This window comes from Poecile atricapillus, chromosome 9 (genome assembly GCF_030490865.1).
Source record: "Poecile atricapillus isolate bPoeAtr1 chromosome 9, bPoeAtr1.hap1, whole genome shotgun sequence".
Taxonomy (NCBI): Eukaryota; Metazoa; Chordata; class Aves; order Passeriformes; family Paridae; genus Poecile; species Poecile atricapillus.
In genome coordinates, this window is record NC_081257.1 from 23815305 (window position 1) to 23828319 (window position 13015).

Sequence of the window (13015 nt, forward strand, 5' to 3'; positions counted from 1 at the left end):
CCCCAGGAGTGCCCTGAGCTGTCCCCAGGAGTGCCCTGGGCTGTCCCCAGGAGTGCCCTGGGCTGTCCCCAGGAGTGCCCTGGGCTGTCCCCAGGAGTGCCCTGGGCTGTCCCCAGGAGTGCCCTGGGCTGCTGTCCCCAGGAGTGCCCTGGGCTGTCCCCGGGAGTGCCCTGGGCTGTGCCCAGGCAGGGCTGCAGGGCTGCAGGGCAGGCATTCTGCAGGGCTGCAGGGGCACAGGGGCACAGGGCAGGCATTCTGCAGGGCTGCAGGGCTGCAGGGGTGCAGGGCAGGCATTCTGCAGGGCTGCAGGGCTGCAGGGGTGCAGGGCAGGCATTCTGCAGGGCTGCAGGGGCACAGGGGCACAGGGCAGGCATTCTGCAGGGCTGCAGAGCTGCAGGGCAGGCACGGTGCAGGGCTGCAGGGGTGCACGGATGCAGGAGTGCAGGGCAGGCATTCTGCAGGGGTGCAGGGCAGGCACGGGGCAGAGCTGCAGGGCTGCAGGGGCACAGGGCAGGCATTCTGCAGGGCTGCAGGGCTGCAGGGGTGCAGGGCAGGCACGGGGCAGGGCTGCAGGGCTGCAGGGGTGCAGGGCAGGCATTCTGCAGGGCTGCAGGGCTGCAGGGGTGCAGGGCAGGCATTCTGCAGGGCTGCAGAGCTGCAGGGCTGCGGGGACGGGGCTGCCCCTGCCCCACAGGCTGCGAGCGAAGCGAGTGCTCCTGTGCTGAGAGCGCGGTGCCAGCGCTGGCATCCTGCGGGATCTGCTGCAGGGGGAGGAGGGACAGTGCCCAGCCATGCTCCAGGGCTGACACCCATCTCCCCGTGCTGCAGCCGCCCCTTCCATCCCTCAGGGATGCACCGGGCCCCTGCCCCAGCGGAACCCGATCATTTGTCCCTCCAGGTACATCCGTAAGCCACCGATGTCAGGTTTGGGGCTCAGGAGCAGGTTCCTGCTGTCTAATCCCAGGCAGCGCTGAAACTTGGACACAGCATTCCTCCCCCATCCCGTCTCAGTTAAATAACGCCCTCTGTACATGCTTACAGCCTATTTACACCTGTTTATAGACCCCGTCCTTGTCCGGGTCACAGCCCCCAGCTCCCCGCAGGGAGGTTCGGGAGGCAGCGAGCAGAGGCTCCAGGTCCCGGCTGCCCATGGCCTCATGTGGTGGGCGGCTGCACGAAGCTCCTCTGGCTCGTGCTCCTGCAGCTGAGGACGAAGGACGAGGAGTTGCTCTTCTTGCTCAGCTCACACCCCGGCCGCGACTTCAGGTACCGCGCGGAGCAGCAGAGGAAGCGGCGCCTCAGGTCGTGGAAGAGGTGCCCGGTGTAGAGCATGTAGATCCAGGGGTTGCAGCAGCTGTTGAGGCTGGCCAGGAGCATGGCGATGATGAAGGGGGAGGCTGCGGGACAGAGGCACGGCGGTGTCAGGGCACGGCACAAGGCGCGGTGGCCCCGGCCGAGAGCCCCACACCGCTCCCCGCCCGCAGGAAAACAAAAGCGAGGCGGAGCAGGGGAGGGGGCGAGTCTCGGTTCCAGCTCGGCTTTCGGCTTTTTCCCCGCAACAGCGGCGGTTCCCCGTCCCGCAGGCCGGAGCGGCCTTACCCCGGGGCGGCTGTCCCGCAGACAGAGCTGTCTGTCTGTCTGTCAGAGCTGTCTGTCTGTCAGAGCCTGTCTGTCTGTCAGAGACTGTCTGTCTGTCAGAGCTGTCTGTCTGTCAGAACTGTCTGTCTGTCAGAGCTGTCTGTCTGTCAGAGCTGTCTGTCTGTCAGAGCTGTCTGTCTGTCAGAATCTGTCTGTCTGTGAGAGCCTGTCTGTCTGTCAGAGCTGTCTGTCTGTCAGAGCTGTCTGTCTGTGAGAGCCTGTCTGTCTGTCAGAGCTGTCTGTCTGTCAGAGCTGTCCCGCAGCACTGGCACAATCGCCCTTTGAGGTGCCCACAGGTGAGGGGAGCCCCTGGAGTGGCCATGGGATAATCTGTGTATGATTAGACTCATGATAGAGGCTCATTTCTATGAAATGATCCGGGACAGGCTCTCGGTCTGCAGCCGCTCGGGGGGCGTCCCCCCCAGCCCAGCCCCGGCCTGTCTGAGCCCTTTGCCCGGTGCTCTCCCAGCACCTTTCTCCAGTCATCTTTCTGTCCCCGCATTATTTTTCCCGACGCAGCGCTCTGCCAGGAAGAAGAGCCATTGCCACATGACGGATCAGGTCCGGGAGCCTGGCATCCCCCGCTGACCGGGAGTGGTGGCCGTGCAGTGCCGGGACATCGAGTCTGCTGCTGCTCTCTGTCCCCAGAGCACAAAGTACCGACTGTCCCACCCGAGGGCTGGATCAGCACCTGCTGGTGACAGGGATGGGGGACTGGCATCTGCCATGGCACCGGGACAAGGGGGGATGTCCCCCCCATGCAGGGGCTGCAGGTGGAGATGGAGCCTTTATCCTGCTGCCGGTGTTCCAGCTCAGCTCCTCAGCCCCTCTGCTCCCAGAGGACACACGAGCAGGGGATGAACATTCTTGCTTTGGCTGTTCCCGGCCCCTTCGTGCCTCTGCAAAAATCCACTGGCAGTTCTTAGACCAGTGCAGAAATGTGGCTATAAATGTTAGCTTCCAATTTCACCTTTAGCCAATGGATGAGTAATTCCTGCTCTTGTGATGTCTGCTCCAACTACTTTTAATTTCAAGCACATGCTAAAAAATAATTCCATGTGGAGTGGTTACAAATCCCGGGCACAAGACCTGAAATACATCACAGCGTTTCTACTCACTAGAAAACACCCAGCCAGGGCTGACTCAGCTCTTCCCTCTCCGCAGGAGGCAAATCGAATTTCAGGGAGCTTGCTGCAGGGCAGGTCCGGAGGGTGGATTGCTCCCGTCCCTGGCTGGAACTCCAGAGACCCCCGAGGGGTGCTGCGACCAGCCAGCTGTGTCCCCGGGGTGTGACAGTGTCCCCGGGGTGTGACAGTGACCCTGGGGTTGGGTACAGTGTCCCCGTGGTGTGACAGTGTCCCCGGGGTGTGACACAGTGTCCCCGGGATGTGACACAGTGTCCCCGGGGTGTGACACAGTGTCCCCGGGGTGTGACAGTGACCCTGGGGTTGGGTACAGTGTCCCCGGGGTGTGACACAGTGTCCCCGGGGTGTGACACAGTGTCCCTGTGGTGTGACAGTGTCCCCGGGGTGTGACACAGTGTCCCCGGGGTGTGACACAGTGTCCCCGGGGTGTGACACAGTGTCCCTGTGGTGTGACAGTGTCCCCGGGGTGTGACACAGTGTCCCCGGGGTGTGACACAGTGTCCCCGGGGTGTGACACAGTGTCCCCGGGATGTGACACAGTGTCCCCGGGGTGTGACACAGTGTCCCCGGGATGTGACACAGTGTCCCCGGGGTGTGACACAGTGTCCCCGGGGTGTGACAGTGTCCCCGGGGTGTGACACAGTGTCCCCGGGGTGTGACAGTGTCCCCGGGGTGTGACACAGTGTCCCCGGGGTGTGACACAGTGTCCCCGGGATGTGACACAGTGTCCCCGGGGTGTGACACAGTGTCCCCGGGATGTGACACAGTGTCCCCGGGGTGTGACACAGTGTCCCCGGGGTGTGACACAGTGTCCCCGGGGTGTGACACAGTGTCCCCGGGGTGTCCCCAGGCACTCCCCGCTGCCGGGGGTGTCCGGAGCTGCGGGTAGAGGTGCAGGCTGTGTCCGGGCAGGGCTGGGGGGGCTCTGCTGCAAACACCCAGAAGAGGAGCGGGATGGGATGAGGGGGTCACATCCATCGCTCACAGCCCTCGTGTCAGAGCAGCCGCGGTGTTTCCCAGCCCTGCTGCGGTCCCCACAGGGGCCGTGAGCCAGCTCCGAGCCCGAGCTCACAATCCCGCAGGTGCGAGGTGTGTGCAGCAGGAGCCTCCTTCCAAGCCGCGGTCTGCGGAAGGTCCCCAGTGCTTAAAGCAGCCCCTGGATCACATCGTGTAGCTCCAACCCACCCTGCGGAGGCTCTGGGCTGTGTGGCCACCTAAGGGGGATCTCTGCTGCCTGACCAGTCACTCCCAGTGCAGCTCACTGGGGCGCAGCCGTGCCCCCACTGCCGCTGGCACCCCCGCCCTCCTTCTTCTCCTCCTGTGCCCACACAGGTGTGAGGTGAGGAACAGCCACATTCCCTTCCCAACACGGGGTACAGCTCTCCTGCACCCCTCCTGGGCAGAGGGATCCGGGAGCAGGACAAGGCTGTGGGGATGCTGCGGGCAGAGGCCGTGTCCCCTGCACAGAGCTCTGGCTCAGAGCCCCCCTCACCCCTCTGGGCAGCCAGCAGGGAGGAGGAGAGCCTGCAGGGAAGGGCTGCGGTCTCCCAGCGCTTCCATCCACCCCGGCTCTTTCTCCCCATGCCATGAAAGCCTCCAGAGAGAGCCCTGGCAGAGCTCCCAGGCTGTGCCGCAGCCTCGGGCTGCCCGGAGACAGGAACGAGATGGAGTAGGGAGCGCTAGAGCCTGGTGGGGCTGGAGATCCCTCGGTACCTTAAAGCAAAGAGGGAAACAAAAGGGAGAATGGAGAGGGAAAGGGAGAGGGAAAGGAAAGGGAAAATTAAACGGGAAAAAGGAGAGAGAAAGGGAAAAGTGCTGCAAGTCCTGCTGCACAGGGCGAGCAAGGGAAAGCTTCCCCACGCAGCCAGAAGGATTGGGATGGACAAATCCTGTCCAATAAGGGTCAGCAAGGCAGCAGAGATTTGGGTGCTGCCGAGGGCTGTGTGCTGGGAAGGGAGGGGCAGCCATGGAGACTAAAACACAGCACGACGGAGGGCCGCTGCTTCACCCCAGAGCCCGTCTAGGAAGTGGAAGTTTTGACCAGATGGAAAACCCCTGGAGCACCCAGGGAGGTGCATAAGCCACATTCCACTTCTCCTGAAATCCACGGGGCAGGGAGCAGCAGGAGAGGCAGAGCACGCCTGCCTGGCTGTGCGGGCAGCCCGGGGCACGGAGGCGCAGGGGCTGCGGGGCACGGGGCGCTGAGCGGCCGGGACAGGCTCGGGAAGGGCGGAGAGCCGGGCTGGGCACTCAGCCGTGCCCGGGAGCTGCCCCGTGCCGCTCTCGGCTGCGGAGGGAGCTGCTCCTCCTCGGACTTTGGCACCCGCAGACTCGGCACTTCCCTAGAGCCTGGGTCAGTCTGTCCAAGGCGCTCCAAGGGCATCCCTGGGTGCGCTTTTCTGCCCTTTCTCCCACCTCAGAAAGTCACGAAGAGCTTTTCTTTAAGGTCTCCCAGGCGGTTCTCCCGTCTGCCGGGGACAGCACAGACCTGCCCAGCTCCAGCCGTGTCAGACCAGGCTGGGTGACAGTGGGGACAGAAGCAGCCAGCCCAAATATGAAAAATGGCAAATCCGTGACACCACACCTTTAGGAAAAGGTTTTGCTCAAAAATCAGGGGTTTTCTACGGGAATCGTGCTCCAGTCAGAGATAAAATAACAGCAGCATAGTTCCGGGGTGGAGAGGGAGAAGAGGCCAAGAGTAGAAAGCAAAAAGTCAGTGAGGAAAAAACCGATACAACAAAGGAAAGGAAGTCGGGCTGTGGCAGCTTTCTCCTATGCTCCCAGCCTGCAGCATGTCCCAGCACCCAGGGTGGAAAGTGAATCTCCAGGGACCCAGAGTAGCCCCCAGGGACAGCCACCATGCAGGGACAGTCGCCACCCAGGGACAGCCACCACCATCTCCATGCCCGGCCCCTGAGCCGCAGTGGCCCGGAATTTGCCAGAGCTACGCTAGCCCTTGACCCGGGGAAGCCGCGGCTCGGCCACTGCTGCCTGCCAGGGGTTTTCTCCGTGTTCAGGACTTTCTCCCATCTCCCTGCCACCCGCCAAACCCAGCCCGGAGCAGTCTGTGCCGTGGGTGCCCCCGGGGCGCTGGGCAGAGCCAAGGCCAGCAGAGCGAGGGAGGGGAGCTGTACCTTCCTGCGGGGCGTTGGTGTCCCACACAGACCACATCTGCACGAAGAAGAACGGAGTCCAGCACACTATGAACGCCAGCACGATGATAAAGGTCATTTTAACCGTCCGGATCTTGGCTTTAGAGATGAGCCTGGTACTGCTGACCCTGGCAAACACCATCCCGCCGCGGGAGCCTGAGCCCAGACCCACGCTGGGCCCGTGAGCCGTCTTTAGCTTCACATTCTGCCAGATTTTGAAGCTGATTAAGCCATAGCAGATGCTCAGCATCAACACTGGGATGATATAGACCATGAGGGTGATCCAGGTAACGTAGGCTTTCGGTCCCCAGGGCTGGATGAAATCTGCCCAACAGTCATAAACCCCATTGCCCACATCCCTTAGAGAAAATATGTGGATCTGAGGGATGCTGACCAGCAGGCACAGCAGCCAGGTGAGGAGGACAGAGACACGGTCAGCTCTCCTGTGCAGGGACCTCAGCGGCTGACAGATGGCCAAGCACCGGTCCAGGGACATCAGCAGGAGCATGTAGGTGGAAGCAAACATTCCCACTACCTGCAAGTACTTGATCAAGCGGCAGAGGAAGTCTGGCCCATAGAACCTGAAGGTGATGTCCCAAATGAGCTGGGGCAGCACCTGGAAGATGGCCACGACCAGGTCAGCGATGCTCAGGTGCTTCATGAAGAAATACATGCGGGAGTGCTTGTGGCGGGTGGTGTGGATGGCCAGGAGCACGCACAGGTTGCCGGTCAGGGCAAGGAACAGGATGAGGCACAGGACTGTCACCTCCACCTTGGCCATGTCCTCGTTCCTCTTCAGGGGGTCGGCGCTGCTGTTCCTGCCGGCGCTCGGGTTCTCCAGCCGGAGGCTGCCGTTCCCCAGGGAGCTGTTGATGGTCCAGGTGCTGCTCCCCGCCAGGTACAGCTTCTCCATGGCCAGCGCCGGCCCGCATCGAGCCTGGGGCAGGTGAGGGCAGGTGAGGGCAGAGAGCGGGCACAGAGCGGGCACAGAGCGGGCACAGAGCGGGCAGAGCCTCTACCGATGCGTTCGTGTGCTGTAGCCGGGTGTCCCCGCCGCTCTCTGTCCGTGTCTCTCCGCTTCTCAATATTCCACCGCTCTCCGCGTCCCCCTCCCGGCGCTTCCCTCCCCGCCGTGCGGCTCTCTGTGCCCGCCCGTCCCCGTGTCCCGGTGCCGGCTCCTCCTGTCCCCCCGCCGTTCTCTCGGTGTCTCCTCCCGCTGCTGCCCCGCCGCCAGTCCCGGCTCGGGGGCCGGCCGAGCTCCGGGGGCGGGGGGCAGAGGCGGGTCCTGCCCGGCCCCTCGGGACCCGCCCGCGGCCGCTGGCCCCGCACCGGGACCCGCCCCAGCATCGCCCCCGGACCGGGACCCGCCCCAGCATCGCCCCGCACCGGGACCCGCCCCAGCATCGCCCCTGGACCGGGACCTGTCCCAGCATCGCCCCCGCACCGGGACCTGTCCCAGCATCGCCCCGCACCGGGACCCGCCCCAGCATCGCCCCCGGACCGGGACCTGTCCCAGCATCGCCCCCGCACCGGGACCCGCCCCAGCATCGCCCCGCACCGGGACCTGTCCCAGCATTGCCCCGCACCGGGACCTGTCCCAGCATCGCCCCCGGACCGGGACCTGCCCCAGCATCACTCCCGGACCGGGACCTGCATCAGCATCGCCCCGCACCGGGACCTGTCCCAGCATCGCCCCCGCACCGGGACCCGCCCCAGCATCGCCCCGCACCGGGACCCGCCCCAGCATCGCCCCCGGACCGGGACCCGCCCCAGCATCGCCCCCGGACCGGGACCTGTCCCAGCATCGCCCCGCACCGGGACCTGTCCCAGCATCGCCCCCGCACCGGGACCCGCCCCAGCATCGCCCCCGCACCGGAGCGCGGCCGGTCCTGCACCCGCCCGGCGGCCCCGGTGCCCCCAGCCCCGCTCCTCTCGGGCAGTCCCGGTTCCCCAGTCCCGGTTCTCCAGTCCCGGTTCCCCCAGTCCCAGTTCCCCCAGTCCCGGTTCCCCCAGTCCCGGTTCCCCCAGTCCCAGTTCCCCCAGTCCCGGTTCTCCAGTCCCGGTTCCCTGGAGCGGTTCTCCCAGTCCCGGTTCCCCCAGTCCCAGTTCCCCCAGTCCCGGTTCTCCAGTCCCGGTTCCCTGGAGCGGTTCTCCCAGTCCCGGTTCCCCCAGTCCCAGTTCCCCCAGTCCCGGTTCTCCAGTCCCGGTTCCCCCAGTCCCAGTTCCCCCAGTCCCGGTTCTCCCAGTCCCGGTTCCCCCAGTCCCAGTTCCCCCAGTCCCGGTTCCCCAGTCCCGGTTCCCCGGTGCGGTGCGGGGCAGCGGCGGAGCGAGGCTGCGGCGATGGGCGGGGACCGGCAGCGCACCCGACAGCCCGAAACCCCCGGTATCGCTTCTCTGGAGCCAGCGGAGAGGGAGCCCGGCCCGGGCTCAGCCCCGGCCCTGCCGGAGCTGCCGGAGCCGGGGAAGGTCCCCCAGGGAAGGTCCCCCATAGATGCCGGCCCAGACTCGTCCAAGGAGCAGGCTCTGGCCTTGGTCACTTGGCTGTTAACACACCCACCAAGAACTTTTATTTTGTCTATAAAAGAAGGAGCAGTAGCTGTGAGTGACACCATTTGTCACCAGCTCATCAGCACAATGGTTGTCCCCATTTTCAGGCTCCCTAGCAGGGATCCAGAACATGAAAGAGCAGCTGGGATGTTCAGAAGGGCATGGAAGCCTCCCAGTCCAGTATGGAACCCCTCAGTCCAGCAGCCCCAAAGGCCCCCAGTATCACCACCCTCTGCTCCCCACTTCAAGTCATATCTCAAGTCCTCCTCAGCCCAGCCTTAGGTCCTGAACAAACATCCCTGCAGCTATTTTTAAAGGTTTTTGGGAAGCTTTAGCTCCATGCAAGATGTAGAAATGTTAAATACTTTGGCACGTTCTCCCCTCCAGGGTTCACGTTATTGCTCGTTCAGGCAATAAAACTGCTGTGGGAATCTCTGCGGAGCGCAGCTCACCACGTGCAATCATTTTTTTTATTGTTCTGCTGGTTTTGGGAGAGCTCTGGGGGAGGAGGAGACTGGGGGTGAAATCCTGGCTCCAGTGCAGGCAAGGACAGGTTTGCTCTCGGCTTCTGCTCGGTTCCTTGAGCATCTTGCAGGCACTGAGGGATGTCCTTGGGGACTCAGGTGTGGCACAGCAGCTGTGAGATGGTGCCTGAGGTGAGGCAGAGCAGCCGCCGCTCCTCTCTGGCTTTGGATGTCAGGACTGCACAGACCCCAGCTCCCTTCAGAGCACACCTGGACTGCCAGGAAAGAGCCCAGAGCCCCTTTTGTGTCCCCTGGCAGCTGGGCACCTGCAGGAGCCGTGTGTGACTCTGGAGTGCAAGAGATGGCAGCAGCGCGTCACAGGCTGGGCAAGAGCTGTCCCAGTCTGAGCCTGTTTGTGCCATGGCACTGCCACACCGCTCCAGGGCCACATCCTCTGACACTCTGCCCTGTCCCAGAGTGCAGGAGCAGCCCAGTGAGGATCCCACAGCTGGGGGCTCAGGGTAACATCCAGCCCCCAGTGCCCTGCCCTGGCTGATCCTGTCAGGGCATTGCCCCCAACAGCCAGAGATGCTCGTGGCCCCTCGCAGCCCCTCAGCTTAGCCAGGCAAAGCTGCAGCTGCTCCATGGCTAAAACCCAAACACACGTGATTTTGAAGCAAAGATTCCTGTGAGAATCAAAGGGTTTTCTGAGTCATCCCCTACTTCTTCCAGCTTTAAATGTTCAGGGATGCCATAGTGCTGGAAACATTTTTATTTTAAAAATACATGCTTTGGGATAATCAAAAGCACAAACACTAAATAAAGCTAAATTTAATTGCATTTCGGTTTACTGCTGGATCTGAAATAGCTGTTTTTCCAATAACTATCTGGAATCACAACTTTATGGTCCCCAGGACAGAAGAGGTCTGGCAAAATGTCAAGCCCAGGCCACAGCTTTGCAGATGGAGCTGCAGCCCACAGCAGGCACTGCAGGCTGGACAGACAGCATGTGGTACCTGGCTGCTCTTGCATGGGAATTTCTCTTTATCCTAGAATGCTTTCCTAGTCCTCACCTCTTGCACTCAGCCTGCAGGAAGCCTTAGGTAAACCTGCTAAAAGCAGAGATGAGCAGTGCCATGGACACATCCTCATGGAAAAGGCAAATCTGCTTCAATTCACAGCTGATGAATGCCATGGCCATTGAATCAGGCTTGGGAACACACTAAGGGCACAGTAAATCACAACTTTTCCACATCTTTCTTAGATGTGCACATGAGTAAATTCTCAAATCTGATACCAAATTCCTCCATGGAATGGCTGCCCAGCTGGTGTGCTGATTCCAGAAAAATAGAAAATCAATACTGTAAAATGTTCTGTACCAAAACAAACAAGGCCTTGGAGACAGAACATGGAAATACCAGCAATGCACAGAATTATTTGGTCCCAAACCCATTCACAAAATTCCCTGTGTTCCTGAGTTCCCTGATCAGGGGTAACATAATCCAGTCCAGGTTGTGTGTTTGGATGCAGGTGACACATTCCTGGGTTATGCTGTGTCATCCATCACATCCCCCATGTCCTCTTGGCCATGGTATTTCTTTTTGTTAGCTGAAAAACAACAAAAACCCCACCCCAACCAAAAACCCGGTCCTCAGACTGATCACAATTTAAAAAACCTGGAGAAAAAACCTGCAGCCCATGGTCAGTTCCAGAACTGCTGGTCCAGCAACAACCTGGCTGTCAGACTCGTGCCATGGCTGGGGAAAGGTTTGTAAATTGAGTCATCAGAACATCAGTGGGAGGGGAAAAGGAGCCAGAGAAGCTGACTTGTGTGGATGCAGACAAGTGGAGAAGGGAGGATCACCTTGGATGCTGCAGTGGAGTTCTAGAAAGTGTTCACAGCAGAAAGAGAATTTACATGAATTCATGCACATATCAAGATGATTTCTTCTATTTCCTTGGTTTATCTGGGACCACAATAAACTTACTCAGCGTTAGAGAACCACTCACATCATGTCCCTGAAAGGTTTATGGGATCCAAACCATTTCCTCTGAATCCCCAACTCACTGAAATCCATTGGCCTCTGCTCCCATGGCCTCCAGCCCACACCAGCACTGGAGCCTGAGTCAGGCTCATCCAGCTTTGGGAGCTAAATCCTGGAAAAAGAGCCTGAATTCCCTGGCACTATGCCAGTACACATTTCCCTCTCCACCACCACTGGCACTCCATGTGAAACCTGCAGAGCCTCTGCAGACACATCCCAGAGCACACTGGGGTGTCACCTCCTGCTGCAGGGCTCTGATCAAATCAAGCTTAAACCCATTTCCAGGAGAGCAGGCTATGGATCCTGCTGATCCCATAATCCAGGCTGATCCTATCATGCAGACAGTCCCACCCAGCTCGGGACAGAGCCTCACAGGGTCGATGTCTGTGGTTTCTGGAGGGAATTGCCCCGCTCCCTCTCCCCAGCACACACAGGCCATGCTGCCCTGCACATCCAAGCCCAGCAAAGGGTGGCAGAGGCTCTCCCCAGGCACCCCCAGAGCAGCCAGGTCTGTACAGGGCTCCCAAGGACACTGTTTGTGCTAAAATGTTCCTTGCTTCATCCCATCATGGCCTCAAAGCCCATAAAACCAACGGAGCCTGCCCAGACCCTGCGAGTAAGGAGTTAATAAATGAAATATGTATCCATGTGGTTTTTAACAAAGAGGCTTCAGGTTGGAGCTGTTGGGAGACGATACAATAATTTTACTGCTTTCAGGGGGATGAGTGCATTTGTGTGTTACTTCAAGCTGTTCTCTGCAGTGCCCTGAGCTCTCATTCACCATCAAGGGATGGAGAGCAAAGCAGAGCTGCTGAGACCCAGAGCCCTGGGGCTGTGCCCGTGGCACTGGGATCCACACCTGCAGCACTGACAGCTGGCATGGCACCTGCACACCCAGTGACATATCGAGTGTCACCTCCTGCTGACTGGCACATCAACCAAACCTTTCCATGCTCAGAGCTATGGACCACCCACAGCACTGCCTGCAACCCCTGCACACACACTGATGCTTCTGTCCAGGAAACTGAGGCACTTTTCTGTTTGAACAAAATATAAATAGCAAGATCTATCTGAGGTTTTGTTAGGTAAAGATAGAAGAGCCAGAACAAAACCAGGATATATTCTGTTTTGCTATATATTCATATAAAAACTCTACTGTTATTTGCATGTGTATATAAAGGAACGTGAATCAAGCTTGGTGCTCATGACTACAACAGAATCTTGGCCAAGTGATGTGAAGGAGGCTGCTGTCCTCAGGATAATTCAGTGTATGAGTATCTAAGCAGATGTGGGTCTGGGAATGCCCACAGAGGTGAGTGTGTTCCCACACAGCCCCCATTTCTCTCCTGCAATGAACCCCCCAGTCCAGGCTCCAGGAATGCCTCTGTTGGGGCCAAACAATTAACCAGAGCAGTGAGCTTCCACTACAAAAATGAAGCCCAGCTACATTTATACAAACTTTTCTGCCTCACTAATTACTTCCCATTTGCAGTAATGTGTTTACCTTCTCCTGCCTGAAGCTGGTAATTCATCCTCTTCTTTATTTAATTCCAGGTGGTTGTTTTGGAGCCAACTCACCAACTTGTCCAATCATTTTGAATTCAGGCCCTCTGGCTCCTCCAATGCCAGTGGGACAGAACTGTGATTTTTCTTTCTTCTGGGCAGCAGATCCTGGTGTTGGGCTTGCCCAGCAGGTAACTGATTCACCTCCAATTCCTCCCTTTGGGTGAGGTGTTCCAGCTCCAGAACATCTGCTCTTCTATCAGAACAGAACCTCCTTCAACCAAAAGAGTTTTTATTTTTAACTCCTGCCAGCAAACACAGCACCCTGGGAGAAGAGGTCTGGAGAGATGCTGACACCTGCCTGTCCCCAGCAGCTGCAGGTCCAGCCCAGGGTGCTCAGCCCTCACCCCTGTCCTGAGCTCGCACTGCCCAGTCCTGGCCTCGAGGGAACCTGTCCAGTCCTGGGCAGAGCCAGCCCTGAGCACTGTGACAGTGACAGTCACTGAGTGCCAGGTGTGTGA

At 59.8% G+C, this 13015-nt stretch overlaps 1 protein-coding gene across 1 annotated transcript; it reads right to left on the bottom strand.

The window, feature by feature from the left end:
• Window positions 1–360: 360 nt before the first annotated feature.
• OXTR (oxytocin receptor) lies at window positions 361–7124 on the bottom strand. The gene is made up of 3 exons (XM_058845337.1): window positions 6955–7124; window positions 5918–6872; window positions 361–1397 (listed from the first exon to the last, which is right to left on the bottom strand). The coding sequence occupies exons 2-3, from the start codon at window positions 6846–6848 to the stop codon at window positions 1156–1158; spliced, it is 1173 nt and encodes a 390-aa protein (XP_058701320.1). The 5' UTR covers window positions 6849–6872; window positions 6955–7124; the 3' UTR covers window positions 361–1155.
• Window positions 7125–13015: the final 5891 nt, after the last annotated feature.